This window comes from Anolis carolinensis, chromosome 4, assembly GCF_035594765.1.
Source record: "Anolis carolinensis isolate JA03-04 chromosome 4, rAnoCar3.1.pri, whole genome shotgun sequence".
NCBI lineage: Eukaryota > Metazoa > Chordata > Lepidosauria > Squamata > Dactyloidae > Anolis > Anolis carolinensis.
This window is the reverse complement of record NC_085844.1, coordinates 236,451,997-236,474,422: the sequence shown is the minus strand read 5'-3', so window position 1 is coordinate 236,474,422 and position 22,426 is coordinate 236,451,997. Positions and strand designations below refer to the sequence as shown.

Genomic DNA, 22,426 nt, shown 5'->3' with positions numbered 1-22,426 from the left:
CAGCAACATGGAATGGACGAAGGATTGGGGGAAATCCAACCCCAAATAGGGAAACAAGTTGTCCAGGAACACCTGGCCACTCTAAACGAATTCAAGTCCCCAGGGCCAGATCAGCTACATCCAAGAGTATTGAAGGAACTAGCGGAAGTTATTTCAGAACCACTGGCAATCATCTTCGAGAGTTCTTGGAGAACAGGAGAAGTCCCAGCAGATTGGAGGAGGGCGAATGTGGTCCCTATCTTCAAGAAGGGAAAAAAGAACGACCCAAACAATTACCGTCCGGTCAGCCTCACATCAATACCAGGCAAGATTCTGGAAAAGATCATTAAGGAAGTGGTCTGCAAACACTTAGAAACAAATGCGGTCATTGCTAATAGTCAACACGGATTTACCAAAAACAAGTCATGCCAGACTAATCTGATCTCTTTTTTCGATAGAGTTACGAGTTGGGTCGATACAGGGAATGCCGTGGATGTAGCATATCTAGATTTCAGTAAGGCCTTCGACAAAGTCCCCCACGACCTTCTGGCAAACAAACTAGTAAAATGTGGGCTAGACAAAACTACGGTTAGGTGGATCTGTAATTGGCTAAGTGAACGAACCCAAAGGGTGCTCACCAATGCGTCGTCTTCATCATGGAAAGAAGTGACAAGTGGAGTGCCGCAGGGCTCCGTCCTGGGCCCGGTTCTGTTCAACATCTTTATTAACGACTTAGACGAAGGGTTAGAAGGCACGATCATCAAGTTTGCAGATGACACCAAACTCGGAGGGATAGCTAACACTCCAGAAGACAGGAGCAGAATTCAAAACGATCTTGACAGACTAGAGAGATGGGCCGAAACTAACAAAATGAAGTTCAACAGGGACAAATGCAAGATACTTCACTTCGGCAGAAAAAATGGAAATCAAAGATACAGAATGGGGGACGCCTGGCTTGACAGCAGTGTGTGCGAAAAAGATCTTGGAGTCCTCGTGGACAACAAGTTAAACATGAGCCTACAATGTGATGCGGCAGCTAAAAAAGCCAATGGGATTTTGGCCTGCATCAATAGGGGAATAACGTCTAGATCCAGGGAAGTCATGCTCCCCCTCTATTCTGCCTTGGTCAGACCACACCTGGAATACTGTGTCCAGTTTTGGGCACCGCAGATGAAGGGAGATGCTGACAAGCTGGAAAGCGTCCAGAGGAGGGCAACTAAAATGATTAAGGGTCTGGAGAACAAGCCCTATGAGGAGAGGCTTAAAGAGCTGGGCATATTTAGCCTGCAGAAGAGAAGGCTGAGAGGAGACATGATAGCCATGTACAAATATGTGAGGGGAAGTCATAGGGAGGAGGGAGCAAGCTTATTTTCTGCTGCCCTGCAGACTAGGACACGGAACAATGGCTTCAAACTACAGGAAAGGAGATTCCACCTGAACATCAGGAAGAACTTCCTCACTGTGAGGGCTGTTCGGCAGTGGAACTCTCTCCCCCGGGCCGTGGTGGAGGCTCCTTCTTTGGAGGCTTTTAAGCAGAGGCTCGATGGCCATCTGTCGGGGGTGCTTTGAATGCGATTTCCTGCTTCTTAGCGGGGGGTTGGACTAGATGGCCCTTGAGGTCTCTTCCAACTCTACTATTCTATGATTCTATGATTCTATGAATTGCATCTATTTGCTTATCATATCCAGGACTCAAAATGGCACTGTCTGAGCCACTTCACTGGTAAGAAAACAAACTCTACGAGATGGCAGTTGGTACCTTGGCTTCTAAATGGTTGAGGGGGTTACCTTCAGATTGATTCTTAAAATCCAAAATTAAATGCCCAATTTTACTTGCATAGTAAAATGATAAAATGAATTTGCAGAATCCTGACCATACCGAAATCCTAACTGTACAAATGTTGTGGAGTTTGTGTGTTCTCTTTCAAGTTTTCCTTTTCATAATTTCTGTCCTGTCAGTGGCCATGATGGAAATTAAAGTACGACGCCTGTATCTGTGGGGGCTGTATCCAGAGTTTCATTTATGTATGACTTCTGTAGGTCTTTTCAAGGTCCTGCAGCACACTTCTATGATATTCTTGGATCAGAGGCCCTTCATTTCAATAGTGTTTGCTGTTTTTCTGTGGTTCTGTGTTTCTACAAGAATTCCAGAAACATATCCCCCATGAATGTTTTGGAGGGGGGATTAATAGTTTCCAAAATCAAGGTGGTTCTCCAAAACATTCAGTGGCCTCTGATTACAGAATCACATTTAATTTACTATTTGTTTTGAAGTCAAAGAGATCAATTAAAAAATAGCAATCTGCAGGGGTGTATGATCACTATTTCTACAGTAAGATACTTTGCAACATTGCAGTTATGGGGAGTACCAGGAGCTCTGTAAATATTTATAATTACTTTACCTGCTCCCTAAAAATCGCAAATAGTTTAGGTTGAAACATCATACACATTTTTGCCTTTCCTTCAGAGGCTGGAAACAAACACCTCTGCTTAATAATTGCCATGCTAGCAGTCCTACATTATCTTCAAGGCCATGCAATTTCCAACCCTGCTGTAGAGCACTATGTGCCCTGATGGTTTGGTATAAATAAATAATGCTACCACCACAGGCATAATGTAGACACTCACTGTGTTCTACCATACTTTATTTCTTATTTCCTTTGAGAGTGGCAATGCGTAAAAAACAATGTTAACACCAGCATGTTGAACATTAGCACAATGGAAACAAAAAGGAAAACAATTGTTATTTGGGGTTGATTCTTCATTTAACAGCGGACACATGATTTTGGTCTATCTCCAAAACGAGTAGCCTGTGCCTGGGCCACATCAGTGTATTTTGCACTCACATTGTTGAAGCTCTTCTTGCACACATAAAACCCGCTATCAGGGCAGAACAATGTATGTTTCAGAGATAGATATGAGATCCAGATGATCAGTCAGCAGGCTTCAGGCTCACAATTTTCTTTGCTTGTTACATCTACTAAATAGAGCCAGGTATAAAATATTGACTTGTGGAAGGGGATAGATGGAGAGAAAAACAGCAGCAGAGTAAGGAAGAGAGTGCTTCTGAGGACGTACTTAGGCCAAGAATACATACAAGCAATGAGCTCAGAGTCCTTTCATTAAAAAGTCAAATCCCCAAGTTTCCTCAATCTGACATCATAAAACTTTTCATTGATTTACCACAAATTATCCAGACTTGCCAGCACACCCTGACATAAGTGAACTGGGACCTTCTAGTTCAGTGGTTCTCAACCTGTGGGTCTCTGGATGTTTTGGCCTTCAACTCTCAGAAATCCAAACAGCTGGTAAACTGGCTGGGATTTCTGGGAGTTGAAGGCCAAAACACCTGGGGACTCACAGGTTGAGAACTACTGTTCTAGATGCTGTTGGACTCTGACTCCCATCATCCATTGACAAGAATGCTGGAAGTTCTCATCCAGCAATATCTGGATGGGTCCACTTTGCACACTCCTGAACAAAACCAATCACTGCATTGGAACTAGGTACTGTGAACTGTATAAAACTATATAACTGTTTATATATAACTAAATACAGCATAATCCCCATATCTACATGGGTATCTTCTTTTAAAAAATTGCTAGTTCCTCTAGGGTGGGTCTCTTCAACCTGGAGCCCTCCAGGTGTTTGGCCCCCCCACTCCCAGAAGCCCTAGCCAGCCTTGTTCAATGGTCAGGAATTCCTGGAGCTGAAGTCCAAAACACCTGGAGGGCTGCAGGTTGAAGAAGCCTGCTATAGGGCAACTCTATAGTAACATCTGGTGGAAACATACCATAGAATTGCTTGGATGATAGAGAATTCTTAGGATATATTTTGTCGGATGCAGGTAGGTGAAACTGGGTACCAATCCTCTGTGTATAGGGGTCAAACTGTTTAGCAAGATGTCAAAATATAGCCTAACCAAATTCTAAACCACTTGTTCTTCAGTTTAAGTAATGTTTGCAAATATGGCAGGAACAGCACAAGAACTCTTTCAACTTCAACTTTCAAGGGCCCTTCCAGACAGGCCCTATATCCCAGGATCTGATCCCAGGTTTTCTGGTTTAAACTAGGGCTCCTTCCATACAGCTGAATAAAATCCCCCATTATCTGCTTTGAACTGGAATATATGGCAGTGTGGACTCAGATAACACAGTTCAAAGCAGATATTGTGGGATTTTCTGCCTTGATATTCTGGGTTATATGGCTGTGTGGAAGGGCCCAACTTATATGAGTCCCCACTGCTAGATAATCTAGGATAAACTGAAAACCTGGGATCAGATCCTGGGATATAGGGCTTGTCTGGAAGAGCCCTACGGTTCTATGAAAACCTAACTCTGTAGCCCTTGAACCCCCCTCCCTGTCCTGCTTTCAGCAAATATGCAATAGATCAAGGGCCAATGCCACAACATCCAGATACAGAGACAACACCTTCCTCAAGAGTATGCAAATATTTACTAGATTCTACTGTACTTAAAGCCAAGGGTGGAGTCATTCCTTGAAAGACAGCATATGCAGGAATTCAGGTATCATTCTCACTGAGATCTAGCTCCACAATCTTAAAAAGAAGAGCACGGAAAACTACTTTTGGACTAGAACACCGAACATCTCCAGAAATCATGCAACCTGCAGTTGAAGCCCCAAAAATAGGATTTCAAATTGTGGCCTACTGTTCTCCAGAGAGTCTGAATGGTGCAAAGAGCTCAATGAATGTGGAAAGCTGCAAAAGAATAAATAGACAACATGACCAGTTATTATCATACTGATGGGCTGAAAGACAAGCAGCTGAAAAACACTGGCAAGCTGTGCCAATACATCACAACAGAAAGAGTTGCAGCACAAACAGCTTTAAATAAATTAATCGATATGGAATGTGTGTGTGTGGGTGTTTAAGGATTAAGCAAGGCCCCTGAAACTGCAAAGCAGTTTGAGGATCCAGTTAAACTGCTACTGTTGACAGCTAAAAAGACCCATCTGCAGTGTCAACTGCTACATTAATGGAGCCAAGGGATCTTGATGCACATAAGCCAGTAGTATAGCACTTCATCACAGCTGAAAAGTATGCCACATTTCTCCTGAGCCCTCCCTGTAGTCAAATGATTAAAAAAGCGAAATGTTCTATCTAAACATACAATTCAAATAATCATACCACTTTATTTATTTCATCCTGTTGAAATAGCATGTGTGGATACCACCATGACTTTCTAGTTCAGTATTTACAAACAGAAATTGAAATACAACACAGTTGATTCTTATATAATAAAAAGACACATACTCTTTGGGGCAAGAGGAGAAAAGCGGGAAAGCAAAATATTTTCTTTCAACCCTGGGCTTAATAGCTGAGTGTTTAAAATACATGCAATTAAAAAAACAGTGCATGATCAGTTTAGGAGAAAGGTGCTGGAGAGGAGAAAGGGCATTACTAATTACTTTAATCTTAGGACTTAATTTTGAATTGATAGTACTGATTATGGTTGAAAGTTACATTTACATTTCTTAGCTATCACTCTAGAAGGAAGGGTATAGCAATGATATGAAGCCACAGAATGAGTTATCTGTTGCTTTTTTTAAAAAAAAAAGTTTGATTTGAATGAGTTTACACTAATTATTAATTCTAGGTGAAAATTAAGTGAAATCAAATGTGTTATTTTTTAAGGCATTTGTACCTCGAAATCATAGTTTTTGGTATCGTGCCCGAACAAAAACTTGGAAAGTTTGCAAAAGCTAAGACTCTCTCTAGTATAAATGATGACATACAACACCATCAGCTTCTCAATGAAGAAAGGAATTATAGTTCTTGAAATACCTTCATTCTTAAGCGTTTCTTTACAAAAGCATGTTTAGTGTTTCAAATGTCTGATTTTGTGGCACTTCTTCCAAATCACTGGATTTTTTGTCCACATAATTTTGCAAACCATCAACTCTCATATTCGGTCAACGTATAAAACGTAGAGGGAATATCTTTAGGAACATTGCACAGACTTTGCACCACTAGGGTTATACATTCATCCCAAAGTCAGCTTTCAAAGCACTGGCTCAACCCATTCATATCAGAAACAAATAAACCAAGAAAGGAAGGGGGGGGGGGGAGAGAGAGAGAAACAGAACACACAAAAATCCATCCCACCTCCCCAAATATACATACACAAAAAACATTACAGGAGTGTCACTTAACGAGATTTTACAGCAATGAGGATAACGATAAGGACAATTATTATAACAGACAATATTACAATGACCAGCATCTTCCGATTCTTCTTTTGATATTGCTCAGCCTGCAGAGATAGAAAAGAGAAATTCAGAGTGCTCACTGTGGCAACATGTATGGCTAATTAAAGAAATCATTTCCACGCAGATTGTGTAAAATAAATGTAGCAACCTGCAATTAGCACCTGAGAGTAGAATAAGCAATAAGTTAAATTCAGTCTGCACTATGTGCTACTAAGATGCAAGAACTGAAGAATGAAAAATCAGTTTGTTTATTTACTAACAGTCATCCTGCAGAATGTATAGCCCAATCCTACACAGGTCTACACAGCTCTCTTTCAGTTTTTTCTCATGTTTTCTTCCTGATTTATTCTATTATACATTTTGAAACTATAGTGCCATCTACTGCAAATATTTATTGGGTTTGTTTACAAGAACTTCATGTTATATTGTTTTAAAGTTGGTGATAATACATCTTCCACTTTAGAACAATCAATCTACTACATTCTTAACTGCTACTTTTGGCAGTGCTCACTTTTATTTTGAGCAGCTGAGAACAGTGAAAGCTTAAATGTTTTGCAACAACACTGAGGCAGTACTGTCATATTTCACTTGCCATTTCTCTTGCAAAGAAAGACACTATACAAGTACAGTAGAGTCTCACTTATCCAACATAAACGGGCTGGCAGAATGTTGGATAAGCAAATATGTTGGATAATAAGGAGGGATTAAGGAAAAGCCTATTAAACATCGAATTAGGTTATGATTTTACAAATTAAGCAGCAAAACATATTATACAACAAATTTGACAGAAAAAGTAGTGCAATACGCAGTAATGCTATGTAGTAATTACTGTATTTATGAATTTAGCACCAAAATATCACGATGTATTGAAAACATTGACTACAAAAATGCATTGGATAATCCAAAACGTTGGATAAGTGAGACTCTACTGTATTTCTATTAAATTAGTCCCATTCTATTAAATGGCTCTTACTTGGAAAAATAAATTGCAGATTTACTATTACAGCTGTATGTTTAACCTTCATGTACCAGGATGGAAACTGTTTTAACTCCACAGAATAATGTTGCATTGCAGAATCTGCATAAAACTAGACACATATTGCACATTTTCTGCAGCATTGCCATCAGAACAGTTGTAAATAATTCCTCAAAATTTTGGTGACTTATCACCCACCTTTTAAAAAAACAAATAAAATCCACCTGGGACTGCCTGTATTCCCACTGATCTTACTAAGATCTGAAAATATTCAACAATTAATTTAAGATAACTTTATCCTCACAACAGACATGAGTTAGATTATGACCCTCTCTTGTAAATCCAGGGAAACAACATATATAGAATAAGATTTCTATCAGATCTTTGAAAATAGTTACTATACTGAATGAAGTACTGATATCCAGAATTACATCTTAATACTCTTTTGGTGCTTTACCTTATGTAGCTGTTTTAATCCTTCTTCTGTTTTAACACATGATTGTTCAACATTGAAATCAATCCTGTCGAGAACTGTACCCTGAACAAAAGGAAGTATGTTAGAGAAATAGACAGAAGTGAAAGGAATAAAGAAATTAAAGAATCAGCAAGATTTTGCTCTAAAAATTAAAGTCAACAAATTACCACGAAAACCTTTAGAATCAAGACAGCAACAGATAGTAAAAGCCATGAGATCGTCCCATTATTGTGAAGTTAACCCCAGTACCTTAAGCAGAAAATCCTGACTTCAGAGTAAACAGACTATGGGAAAAGTTACTTAGTAGCTCTGATATCCCTCACTTAAAGTAAATAAAGTACTAGCTGGTCTTTTGTTCAATATGTATGATACCGTAAGTAGACTTGTGATCTTGTAACTTTTGGGATTCGCATTTATGGTTTCAATGATTGAACACAGAATTCCACCTCTTAAGTCAGGAAATGATCCAGCTGAAAGGTTTCTGAGGTGCTGCAGATTGTAGTGCTGGTAAATGATGGTAGATTTCAGGAGAACCCACAATCGCTTTTGAAAGCAGTCAACACAGCCTTCAACATGGGATCTCAGGCTCTACCTTTTCACTTCTACTCCTCTGTCATTTAGTATCACAGATTTAATACCTAGGTGGATCTTTCTTCAGCCATACTATAAAGTTGGTGCCACCATCATGAATGCCCTATTCCCATCAGATACTCAGAGATTATCCCAAAAGGGCAATGGAAGCATGTCTTCAGGTCCTGAATAAAAGCATGAGGCAATAAAAATAGGAACCCTTGAAAGATCTCTTGTGGATTTGACTCATCCACTTATGCAGTTGGGGGCCTAAATACCCTTAAGGCACAAGACCCCATCTGATCATGGAAACTAAGCAGGGTCAGCTCTGGTTAGTACTTGAATAGCAGAACACCATAGAATGCTTCTGGCTAAATTTCAGAGAAAGGAACTGAAATAACCCACCTAAGAATTTTCCTTATCTAAGAAAATGCTTTGATTTGCATGGGATCACCATAAGTCAACAGGTGACTTGAAAGCAGATACAGCTGTGCACTTGTTGTCTTCTGCTGGAATAAGCCTTGAATCTTTTGAAGGAATGTTTCTCTGAATCAACTTGGCCAATGCAATATTTTTTGTCTTTTCAAACAATCTACAGACATATAAACCCCATTACCTCATTTCCTAAGGACCTCACAACCTCTGAAGATGCCTGTCATACACGCAGGCAAAACCTCAGGAAAGAATGCTACTGGAACATGGCCATACAGCCCGAAAAACCCACAGGAACCCAATCAACTGATTTTTCTTAAGGCAACAGAACTATTTATGGTCATGAACAGTGGCTAATTTTATGAAGCTCAAATGTTGCTATGGTCATAGAAAAGAGAACAGTGGCACTTTTTAAAAAAGGTCAAAACTGAGGGAAAAAAACTACACAAAATTACATGGAAGAACTATGACTTTTTATACAGTGTAATACAAGATGAGCATTCCTTATCCAGAATTCCAAAATATTTCAAAATCCAAAATTGTTCATATGAGTGGCTGAGCTAACAGCACCTTTGGTTTCCAGTTGTTCAATGCACACAACTTTGTTTCCTGGACAAAATTATTAAATATAATTGTATAAAATTACATTCATGCGATGTATGTAAATAAATTTTGGATTTGACTTGGATCACATCTCCAGGAAAAAAATATTCGTGTTCCAAAATCCAGGGAAAAGAACCCCATACACATCTGGTGCCAAGTGTTTGGATAAGGGACACTCAAACTATATTTCAGTACCAAGATCAACTTACCTGTTCAACTATCATAGTTCCTAAATCTCTAAAAATTTCATTGAGATCAGAAATGGACTGTACAATTTGTCGGATTTCTCGCTCCCGTTCTTCCACCAATACTGTGTTTTGTTGCACTAATACTAACTGGTCATCTGTAAAACCCTGATTTAAGAAACAAGATATGAAATGTAAGTAGTTGTCCCAACGGTAATAATAGCAAATACAAGAGACTGGCAGTGTTACTCAACCAATGCTGCAATCTATTTCAGACAAAACCACATGTCACTAAACCTAAAGCATGGGATGTCCTCCTTTTTTCAGTTCTACATATACATATATATTTTTTACATTCTTCTTTTCTGCCATTCCCATCTTTTGCATTTTCATTAAGAACCAAAAGGTGATCTACCCCCTCGATGAAGAAAGCTGAGAAAGTCTGACTTTATATTACAACTCATGGCAACTCATATCCTTGAATCTAAAAATTGCCCATAACTAAACTGAATGATTACGTAGGAAAATAAAGTAGAACAGCATCCAAACAGTTATCAGACTAGGTAAATATGAATTTGCTTTTGACATGCCTCTTGCTATAAGATAGATAATTTAATCAAATCTGTGGTCAACATGACAGATTCCGGACTTACCCGATCGTATAGTGTTGTGTCTTCTCCATCATCCATAAGCGGGACTGAAGTGTCAAAAAAATGTTTGGATCTTTCTTCACGATTCTTTACACCTGCAAGAGCAGTGAAACAACAGTGATTAAAATAAAGGATTGGCCACTATATATTTAGCATGGCCGAATGAATTTTAGCACATAGGTGCTGTCTGATATAAGCACTCATTCACAGAGTTAATGTATCTGAGCTGAATCCTCAATGATTGTGATGCACCATAAGACCATGGAAGGGACGGAGAATGGAAGGAGAAAAGCTGAGCCTAAATACTAGCTTCTTAGATATGGAAGGGATTCTATATCAGCAGTCATTTCAATGGAACAATGTTACACTGTCACAGCCTGCAACATGGAGCACTGTTTTATCCAATGCACCAAACTGTGGACTTTTCTACATTGACCTTATAGACCAGTGGTTTTCAATCTCTGGGTCCCCAGATGTTTTGGCCTTCAACTCCCAGAAATCCTAAGAGTTGGTAATGTGGCTAGGATTTCTGGGAGTTGTAGGCCAAAACATCTGGGGACCCACAGGATAAGAACCACTGCTATAGAATAACCCAAAGAAAGAAGATGATGATGCTCAGTATGTAGGTGTCATTTGGTTCTTGGCTTACGTTTGAGATAGTCAGACTGCCCATGCCTGAAGCTGGTGGACAAATCCTGAAGCGTTTGGGCTAAGCTAGAAACAACATTCTTCAGAAGCCGACGCTCTTGGTCTGTACAGCTTCGAGACCTGCCATGTAACGTCTGGACTGCTCTCTGACACCTGTGGAATAGCTTGGAGATGGAAAGTGGGGCAGGGAAGGAAGAAGAAGCCATTTCCATTACCAAATGAACATTTCAAGCTGCAACCTGTAAAACAAACCATTAAAAAAACTTTATAGTTCTTATGGAAAGATAGCTCGCAGAAGCTGTGTTGACTTGTATACATTACATCTCCTTTTAATATTTTTATAAGCCACTTAAAGAGTTTATTTTGAGCAAGAGACAAGCTTTCCAGGACAATAAAACCACTGAACTGCAGCACAATTTCATTCAGTAACTGACTAAGAAGAGAAACACTGACACAAGAACTAAAAAAAGATGTACAATTCATGTCTGAAAGAGAACCCCACTGATACCTGTGTGATTTCTTGGGTAGTTATTTCTATTGCATGTTCCTCTTCACTGCTATCATCCAGAGTTGGTCTGTTCATATGTTTATCATGGAGACTAGCTAGTTCTTTCATTTTCTGCTTTATCCTGGAGATCTCATACCGAATCTAAAAAGCCAAAAGTCAAACAAAGAAGAAATGCTCAGATAAAACCAGGCTAATAACTTGGTGGGATTACATTAAGAAATTTCTTATCTAGTTTCCACAGATTACATAGCTTTGCAGCTGTTTCTACATGTGTAAGAAATACAAGTAGCATCTTACTGTCAGCACTGAATACTGTAAGCTATGCCATTATATCAATGACAATAACTTCCCAGCTATTTCCCTAAGGAGATACATCACTTTCAATCCTATATTGCCTCCTTCCTTAAATGGCTTGAAATAAAGTGAAGCAAAGAGCTCCGCCTCTTCAAACAAAGCAGAAGGTAGAAAACATTTCAATAGTATTCCAGTAAGGAATTAAACTCACATCTGGTCCTGCACTTTTGAAACCTCTATTGTGCCATTTTAATGGTTCTAAATGAAGGTGTTTTTATACTTTTAACTTTTACCTTCTAGGAATGCCTACTGCATTTTTAATATTGGATAGTGGTTTTTTTTGTAATTTTGCATTCTATCCAATATCTGAATATCAAAATCAAACAAACCAAACGATCCTAGAACAATTGCCCGCTGTTTTTACTCAGACACATTTACTTATAACTATATCCATTATCTACACATGAACTCACTTCTTCTATTCCATCAATCCACTTTGGAGGTAGCCTCTTTGTTACACAGACAGCTGCTTCAGGATCTAAACTAATCCCAGATACTAGTGCCATACGATCATCCGCAAGCTGTAAAAAAAAAACAAAAAAAACCCAATATGTATTTAAACATACAATAAAGAATTTGATAAGATTCCAGATTAGAAGGCTCATATTATATGACTTAGGGCAATGGCATTCTTGGTGTTGGAAGATGCAGCAGCTTCTTCAATTGTTTTCGCTGCTCTCTTGTCAACTAAGGATGAGATGGTTGAGACACATAGAAATTAGGAACATCACCTTGCCTTTGCTGCTAGTTTGTTTCCTCTGTCAGCTACCTATCCCAAATATTATAGACATTATCTGGTTCAGCCAGAGTTAAATAACCCTCTATTGAGAAGCCCCCAGGCTGAACTCTATCCATCTTGTTTTTCAGGCATGCGTGTCATGAAAGAAGACACAGTATAACATGACTGCCTAACAGCACTATCTCTCAATGTAGATTAGGAAGATCAGGCTGACCTCTCCTAAGAATATATTTCTTCAATAACTACTCCTTCTGTTGAGGATTCTAAATTTACTTCCTGTTGGCTTTTGGTTCATCCTCCTAAAAAGGACACTTCTGTTGTTGCTGGAGTAAAGGCTCCAGTAAGAACTTATTTCCATCCATCCCTTCGTAATGCTTGGAAGCTTATTAAAGGAAAGGCTTCTCAATGGGAAAAAAACAGTATTGGTGAACAAAGATCCTTGACAGCTCTCTTATCATTCCTGATCATTATGAATCATACATCTGCAGATTAGATTTGCAGAGTTTGCTATTGGACAAGGTCACAGTTCATTTTATTCATAAGATAACTTCAGAAAGCCTGACTGGTCTTCATATGACCTAAGGGTATAGACCTGGTATTGAAAAGGTCAATTTTACTATGAAAGTTACTGTAATTAGGTCTTCCGCAAGAGGTTCTGTTTCTGTCTTAGAATATTCTCACAATTCTTTGCATTGAGTGAGTGTTTAGTGACAAAAGACCACAACTGTTGATGTAGAAACCATTGTCTGAAGTTCAAATGAAAATCACTATCACTGATTCAAGGTAAAAATGATTTTGTTATACGCAGTACCTAAAATCTTTAAGCTTACGAGTTAGCCATCACATTCGATTTTTTTTGTCAATTATTGATTCCTAGCCAAAGCATCATACACTTATGTAAAAAGAAGCCAACATGTCATCATTATTTCCTGCTAGCCAAAGCAAGAGTAGCAAGCAAACAAAAAAATGATGGGCTTAAGGAAAAGGAATGGAAGGCTTGCACCACCACTTAAATGTACAGTAGAGTCTCACTAATCCAAGCCTCGCTTATCCAAGCCTCTGGATAATCCAAGCCATTTTTGTAGTCAATGTTTCCAATATATCGTGATATTTTGGTGCTAAATTCATAAATACAGTAATTACAACATAACATTACTGCATATTGAACTACTTTTTCTGTCAAATTTGTTGTATAACATGAAGTTTTGGTGCTTAATTTGTAAAATCATAACCTAATTTGATGTTTAATAGGCTTTTCCTTGATCAGTCCTTATAATCCAAGATATTCGCTTATCCAAGCTTCTGACGGCCCGTTTAGCTTGGATTAGTGAGACTCTACTGTATAATTATTATTATTCTACTACTGGTCTGCGATCATCCACCTAAAGGCAAGGAAATACATACATGCTAAGAGGAAGCATTAGTTTGATTTTGTTGCTTTATACACCACTTTCTGAGCATACGTGCATGTATATATGTACAGATAAGTGTGAATGCATGAAATGATGGTATCCTGTAATTAAAAGGGAATATGATCTGCATATATTCATTAAAAAAATTCTGGACCAAGGCTAATAGCTATTAAATAATAAGCTTAAGACTATTATAAGTTTTTTTTTTGGAAATGAGGAAGCATCTGAATTTTGAATGCATCTCTTATCACTGTGCATGAATGTATTCATACTGGTATCATGATTGTAGTAACAGGGCCACCCTTTCTCCCCCAAACTCCTACAACTTGAAGAAACCCTCTGTAACTGTTCTACTTCACCTAATTTTTAATTGTGCATTTTATAGCCCACCACAGCTCTTTGGGATAGCATAGGTTTAATCTGTAATAGTCTCAATTTGTAAAAACAAACGGTAGATGGAGGAAATTGAAACACAGAGGGAGGAAATTCCTTCCTTAAATACAGAAAGAAGCAAGCTTAAGAACAGGATTTAATTAGCCCTTGCTCCATCATTCTGAGACAGAGCTTTTTGCAATTAAATCCTGTCTACTTCCTCTTTTCAGGCACAGCCAGCTGGAGGTTGCTCCTGACAATGCAAACCATGGAAAGGCATTGTTTCTTCAGGAAACTACAAAAGCTCTGATGTTCGCCTGAAAATTAAAGGAAGCATTAGACTCAAATGGAACAAGAAGCTCAGTTTTTAATGTGCTTATATTATTTATGGATTTTGAAACAATTTGTTGTCGAAGGCTTTCATGGCCAGGATCACAGGGTTGTTGTATGTCTTTCGGGCTGTGTGGCCATGTTCCAGAAGCATTCTCTCCTGACATTCTCTCCATAGATGTGGGCGAAACGTCAGGAGAGAATGCTTCTGGAACATGGCCACACAGCCCGAAAGACATACAACAACCCTTTGAAACAATTACTTTGTTTGGACTTTAGTGCCTTCTATTTGAAGGAGATGTTATACTCAAAACAATTCAGTGTGTGAAAGCAATTTCACAAAAGCAGATCAAATGTGAAAAATGAAACAGCTTCCTGTTTTAAAAAAAATCACTACCTCCAAATGAAAAATGAGCCTCGTATCTAACAATTCACATATTTAAATCCAAAGCTATTGCATTAAAATCAAGGCACTTTAGTATTATTCCATTCTGAAACATCACACTCCCCACTGGACATTTCTGTTTGGCTTTAGTTGGCTGTTGTATATTCAGAAAACACCAAAGAGAAGGAGACTTTCCCCTGTTTCCGTTTTGCAAGACAGCAAAGGCATCAGTCTGATTGCATTGAGCTGATCAGAAATTAGGGAATACGGAGGAATGAAGATTTAAACAGAATAAAGAGGCATGGGAAAAACACTTCACACTCTTAACGTAATGCAAAACTTTGACCAAACTCAATAATCAGATAAATTATAATGAATTACATGGAATTGAAACATGCAAGTTAGCTGCATGAGATGGACATCTTCAAAACTGTCTTCTGTGATCTCTCTTAAGTAACCCAGAACGAAGAAATTTGAGCTAAAGGTGTGTCCAGTATAAAGAAACTTATGTACAATACTTTCTTTGAAAGATCATCAGTATTAGTCAAGCAGAACTATACCTCGTCCAGCTCCTGAGGTGGTTTGTGGATCCCATCAGCCCCATCCATATAGGGACAGCAAAGTTTTAAGAGAGGGAAACAAAAGAACAGGACAGAGCACAGGGTACAGTCAGTTGAAGGTACACAGGAATTTTATTGTTCAATGCTGCCAGTTTAGCAAAGGAAACAAAACAGTTTCATCAAATCAGTATCAGCTGTTCAGTGGGCTACTATTTAGCCTGGTGGGCTGTTGCATCTTTTCCTTTTAATAAATTTCAAATCATCGTCTTTGATCCGCAGAAGACATGATGCTAGCAACATCTTTAATCACACTAGGAGAATTGAAGGGAAAATGTCTAGGATGGAAACTAGCATTTTGGTGCATGTCAAATTCAGTTATCTTCTCCATGAGCAACTATAGTTAAGATAAAAAATTAAACCTTTATTTATGGATTTGTTAAATCACAACCTTCTAATAGCATCAATTTACATAAATGTTATTTATTAACTGCATCCTCTTCAGGGAAGTTAGTTAATTGATTTTACTAGAAACTCACTGTAAAATATTTTATCTCAATGAGCTAAGTCCACAGCTTGGTACTTATCTAAAACTATTCAGCACTCTCTATTATATTAACAAAATGTTAACATCTTAGCAAAACATGCCTTTGTTTTTTTTTACAGAACAGAAAAACAAATCCAGAACAACGATGAATCTCATAAATTCCATGTTCAGAGAATATTGCCAATGGGATAAAAACAGAATTTTTCTGAATTGAGTTTTCAATATGCTGATACCTATGGAATTACATTTAAATCTCAACAAACCTTCTATGCTTCTTACATAGATGCTTGTTTAAAAGATGTGTGTCAACACACACAGTCAGAAATTCCAGGGAGGTTGTAATCCTATCTACTTTTTGGAGCTACTATAGTTTTCATAGCTATAGCAATACATTGGCATTGGTTAATTTTTGGATGCAAAGGGAGATGGTTGTGCCTCTTATTTACATAAATTACAGCGATGCCAGGAATTGGATGAACATATATAAATCCCAGATGAATTTTGTGAATGTCTGAATGCTCAAATCGGATTGTAAGCATTACTCAGCCGTATCATTGGGATCGGCAGCATTCATTTGCACGTGTCCAAAAAGGAGAGATACATGTTTGCTTTCAAACATCCATCAAACTTATCAGACTGTTTACTCACAAATGTCAATCAAATTTGAGATGTACACAATGCCAAATCAAGCTGTGTAAGTCAATTTAATTGTTCACTGTATTAAGTGTGTAAATACACAAAACTTTCTCCAAATAGAATCACAGAATCATAGAAATATAGGATGTTATCATTAAATTAAAGTAGCCTTAGATACAGAGGAAGCTTCTGTAATATTTTGTCATTTAAAATAGAGTTAATTTTAGTAAGACATTCCTACTTATTTCATACCGAACAAGCGAAAACCAGTTTCAGGCCATGCTGGCGTTGACTTTATCTGAACCAGAGCCCAGAAAAATAGTTCTTTTTTATCCAGGTTAGAAAAATATTTTCAGAATATAAAGCTCTTTTGTAGCTAGTTACTGTTATCCTATTACCTATTTCAGGGTCAACTTTTTTAAAAGACTATTTTCTAGAGACTTTGCAAATACATGTTAAAACTGCAGATTCCTAAGAAACCTTGGGGATCCAAAGACTTTTCATTATAGTCAAGAGAAACTATTGGTAAGAGCTAGAGTGCAGTGCCAAAAAAGAAGCACCATGGAAAATATACTGCCAGATGTGACCTTTGCCACTGTAAAAATGTTATTTAAATTGTGTAATTGTAAGTTCACAAGTTGCTGGTTACAAAGCAAACTGTTTACACAGTTGAATCAATGAGTTGAATCTTAAATATAAAAAATGTCTATCCATGCAGAAAGTGGTGTTCATGCAAACAAGTGGAAAAGACGTGAAAACAGATCTATATATTTATTAGTGGGACCTTTCTCAGATAGATGAATGATCTGAACTAAAAAAGGAAATGAAAACAGCTGATGTGGTTCTTGTCAGTTCCTAGCCAGAGGAATCTGTGTATTTTTAAAGCAAGGAATTTAGGACATGCCAAACAGGCTGCTTTAGCTATTTGAATATGTTTGAAAAACATCAGAATATTTCATTCATATTAACTGTGATTGACTTTTTTAAAAATAAGAAAACTTTGTCAATACAGACACATTTACCACCACCCACATGCTAAAACAGGGAAGTCTACATAGCTCTGGAAAGCAAGTTGTTAAGAAAAACCATAGAGAAGAGGTCAGCAGCCTACAACTTTAGAGCCATGTGGCCTGCAACCTACGAACCTGTTAGAAATCTATGATCATCTGTCCCACCACCCGCTCAAACCTGTTTGGTGGGAACATGGGAAAGGGCCTTTTCAATGGCTGCTCCTAGACTGGAACTCCCATCCGAAAGAAAACAGGATGGCCCCATCCCTTCTGGCCTTCTATAAGCAATTAAGACATGTCTTTGCAGATAAGAGGCATACTGCTAGGAAAGTTGTGCCTGGGGTTTTGGCGGGGAGGGGACTGTAGGTTTTGAATGTATTTTAATGGTATTCCTTGTATTTTAACTTTTATATCCACCTACAAATGTTTAATTTTAAAATTGTATTTGTCTTATTTTAAATTTGTATTAGGTGTGTTATATTTGTTAGCTGTCATGAAAGCTGGGATAGAAATGAAGTCAATAATAACAGCAATAATAATTCCAAAAGTACCTTATGTGTAATCAGACTCAGTAAGAGCAAACTGACTTTTCCTTAACAGTTAACTGAATGGCAGAGGAGGGCAAGTAGATGTGTTTGCTTTTGGCTCTGGCCCTGTCCACTCTTGACTTCAGAACCACACACTACAGGCATATAACCCGGACAAGATTACTCTGAAGCACGCCTGTACAACCTGCAGCCCTCCAGTTGTTTGTGCCTCCAACTCCCAGAAGCCCTAGTTAGACTGTTCAATGTCAGGAATTCTGGGAGCTGAAGTCCAAAAGACCTGGAAGGACAAAGGTGGTGCAGGCCTGCTCTGAAGTAATGTAGCCCATTAGTTGTTTAATTGTTTCAGATGTGGCCCTCAAGATGTCTTTTGACTACAACTCCCACAATCCATCATCCTTGTTTATGTTGGCTACAAATGATTCCCAATTTAAAGCAAGAACACATCTGAAGGGACACAATCACCTATCTCTGTTTTAAAGGACATAGAACTTCAGTTTTTGTTATTGTGTGCCTTCAAGTTATTTTCAACTTACTACAATCTTATCATGGGGTTTTCTGAGGCTAAGACTGTGTGCGACTTGCCCAATATCATCCTCTGGGTTTCCATGGCTAAGTGAAGATTTCAACCCTATGTTTCAGTGTGAAATTGCCTATTTTATTCTCAGTAAAAGAGCATTCAACAAGGAAATAAACAAAGAAAATGGGGAGCATTTGGTTAGGTAAAATGCTTTACTTTAAGAATATTGACACAGCAGTAACAAATTGCTAATAGAATTACCAATAAAATGAATAGGGTGATGTGCTTATTATGGAAAAGAAAGAACAGAAATGCTTGTGTTAGTCTAAGACTGAAACATCCCAAATGCTTAAGAGATTTGACATGTTCACACACTTTCAGTATCAAACTGGCACCTAAAGATATTATTCTCAATTCCAAAATATTATTCTGACATCACTGTTCCATCTAGACAAATACTGTCAACTCTAGATATCTAGGGTTTCAAACAAGGATTATATCTGGAGAACCCTGCTATTCCCTAGTAATTTCCTATCCAAGTACCAGTTAGGGCTGATCTTGCTTAACTTCTGAAATCAGATGACACTGAGGTCTGTTGAGTAAACCAGTGGTAGATGATACATGTGATGAAGAAGAGTTAGAGCAAATTTTATTTATTTACCTATCTACACAAGTTCAAGTGACAGGAGTCACACTGTGTTTTGCAAAAAGAATATTGGGGATTTACATTTCAAACATAAAGCAAATCAGTTGTGGGATAGCACAGGAGAAGTTTCCCACCCCATTCATTTCCGTAAACACATCATCTGTATTCACCCATCTCCCCCATTTGTATAATAAAAAACGATTTAAGGAAATCACTGCCACATGGAATGACCACTTCCAAAGATTGGGGGTCTACTGTGAGGGAATGCCCTCCTTTCCCATTCCAGTCAAAGAAATAGCTGTTTTTCAGTTTTAAAAACAAACACTTTCTAATATTTGGACATAGCTTAATTTATTATGTTAAGGAAAAAAAACCAATTCATTCTTCCTACACGTGATAAAGCCAATATAAAATGTTTGCCCTGAGTATCTTCCAACTGGCCTGGCAAATCAAAACAACTGGGAAACAAAAGAGTAAAACAACTTATTTCAGGCTCTCCTACTTCCTGGGGATGGGGAGCAGTTTAAGTAACAGCATCTTACAGTATTTAAGGTTCTATGCCTTCAATTTGTTTTACTATAAATTGTAAGCCACTTTGGATCCCGTACTGGGAGAAAGGCAGGATAAAGATTAGATAAATAACTGAGTGCAAGATAGGAAAATGAGAGGAACACCACAGTTCACCTCCCTTCCAAAAAGCAATGCAAAAAGTAGAAAATCTGAGTGAAACATGCAGCCATCAAAAGACCCATATTTTCTTTCCTGTCAGCTACTAAATAAAGGTGTCCTTAGGTACTGTATATGAAGGAACATAACACACACTATTGAAGACCTACATCCATCTGAAAGCTGTGACTGGCTACAAGTCCCTGTTGAACATACACTGGAACAAACAGTCTTTGCTTCTAAGTGTGTTTGACATTATTTACCTTTAAAAAAGCCAATTCACTATGACAAGGGGTAGAGAAACTTACACCCTCTAGGCATTTTGAATTATAGTCATCACTGTCCTATATCATGTTATATGCTGGATGTGGTGACAGAAATGAATTTGCCAAAATACTCTCATCACTCTTTTCCTAAGGAGAAAAATCTACACATAGGATGTATCTATACCAAGCATGGCAAACTTTGGCCCTCCAGGTGTTTTGGACTAACTCCTACCAACTTTTAGGAATTGTGGGAGTTGAAGTCCAAAACACCTGGAGGTCTGAAGTTTGCCCATCTATACTGTAGAATGAATGCAGTCTGACACCACTTGAACTGCCATGGCTCAATGCTATGGAATCATGGGAGTTCTTGTTCTGCATGGTCTTTAGCTTTCTCTACCAAAGTGGTATCAAACTGCATTAACTCAACAGTACAGAAGCACCTTAAGAAGGTTTCCTTTAGAGCTCACGTAGATCAAGGTTCCATGTTTTTTGTTTTAAAAAAAAGGGGAGATGGCTGGGAGTTTTATCAGGGTTTTGGGGGCATAGGCTGCATTGCCCCTTTCCTTGCTTGTCAGTTAGAGGTGTCAAACTTCATTAATTCTACATGGTTTCAGAACATGCGAGTCCCATAATAGAATAAAAAACCCAACCTTGGGGGGGGGGGGGGGGGGGAGAGAACAAATCTCTTAATGCAACAAATCCTTATGGAGAAAATAAACAGAAAAGGGAGGAGATGAAAGGATGAGAGAGGAAACAAAGAGTGATAGAGAGATAGAGACATGCTTGGGCTGCTGTCTGTTTTCTGGGCTATATGGCCATGTTCCAGAAGCATTATCTCCTGACGTTTTGCCCTCATCTATGACTGGCACCCTCAGAAGTTGTCACAACCTCTGAGGATGCCTACCATAGATGTGGGCAAACGTCAGGACAGAATGCTTCTGGAACATAGCCATACAGCCCAGAATACTCACAGCAAGCCAGTGATTCTGGCCATGAAAGCCTTTGGCAACACAGAGACATGCTTGCTATCAAGACAGTTGGCACTTAAAACAGAGAAATGTGGGATACAGTAGGACGAAGGGGGACTCACCGCAGCAGCCATGCTACGTGAAGTCAGAGGGCTGGAGGAGCTGTAACTACTCACTTGCTCAGCCAGCAGCTGCCGACTTTGGATCGCGTTGTTCCGCAACAACAAGAACGCATCTGTTAAACGCCGGGTGGCCATGGCGCTAGACTTAGGGGAATCCCTTGCACCAAAACCCCAATTATTAAGCTATGATTCCCACAGGTGGCCCAGATTCCTAAGCTAGCTTCCCCTCAGTGTAAAGTCCTTGTAGACATTGATATGGAAGGTTGAGAGGATCTAGAAACCATGAAAGGAGCATTGAAAGGGATTACTTTTCCCCTATCTTTCTCTCCCCTAGATCCTTGTTAGCTTTCCCCCTTTTTAAAAATCAGGACCAAGTCCATAAATAAGCTATGGATCCCACAGAAAGTGTGCTCTCTCTCAATCTAGACCCTTAAAGGAGCATGAATAAATATTGTAATAAATCTCTTACAATATCTGGACTTCTTTTAAAGCAGAGTTGAGAAGATTGAGAGGCCCTTTAACCAAAACAATACAGAGGCCTTTCCTCTATCTCTCTCCCCACAGATTCCTAAGTTCGCTTTCCCTCAGAGCAAAGTCCTAGATACATATCTGGACCTTTGGAGGGGGTTTGAAAAGCCTTAAAGGGACCCTGCAGGTTCCTCTCTCTAAAGAATCCCCCCGGGGACAAGGCTGGACGCTATCCCCGGCCCCCTCCCGCGCCCCACATCTTGCCTTTCCCCGGACCCGGATGGATCTGACCACTTCCGCATTGTGCCCGGGGAAACCCTTCCCCCGCGCAGCAAGGAGCCGAGAAAGAAAGGTTCCGGGCGGTGCCAGGACCGGATGTAGGGAAACGAGAAAAGAGAGGCGCAGTTGTCTCAGCGTGCGAGATGTTTTGAAGTTCAACTCCCAGAAGGCCAAGGCAGGTTGTCTCTTGATCAGGTGTTCTGGGACTAAAATTTGGGGATCACACAGTACAGCAGGCATGGGCCAATTTGGGCCTTCTAGGTGTTTTGGACTTCAACTCCCATCCTTCCTCATCGCCTCAGGCCCCTTCCTTTTCCCCCTCAGCCGCTTAAGCGGCTGAGGGGGAA

General features: G+C 39.0%; 1 protein-coding gene across 4 annotated transcripts; it reads right to left on the bottom strand.

Annotated features, from left to right (window-relative positions):
* Positions 1-2,591: 2,591 nt before the first annotated feature.
* stx16 (syntaxin 16) lies at positions 2,592-22,103 on the bottom strand. Of its 4 annotated transcripts, none has more exons than XM_003227311.4 (9): positions 21,333-22,103; positions 15,410-15,421; positions 12,025-12,132; positions 11,258-11,398; positions 10,751-10,913; positions 10,105-10,196; positions 9,476-9,619; positions 7,644-7,724; positions 2,592-6,254 (listed from the first exon to the last, which is right to left on the bottom strand). In XM_003227311.4, exons 1-9 carry the CDS (start codon positions 21,465-21,467, stop codon positions 6,150-6,152), a joined length of 981 nt encoding a protein of 326 aa, XP_003227359.1. In that variant the 5' UTR covers positions 21,468-22,103; the 3' UTR covers positions 2,592-6,149. The 4 variants fall into 4 exon arrangements, with proteins under 4 accessions (XP_003227359.1, XP_003227357.1, XP_008118696.1 ...); XM_003227309.4 differs by having other exon boundaries at positions 21,387-22,102; XM_008120489.3 differs by lacking the exon at positions 15,410-15,421 and having other exon boundaries at positions 21,333-22,102.
* Positions 22,104-22,426: the final 323 nt, after the last annotated feature.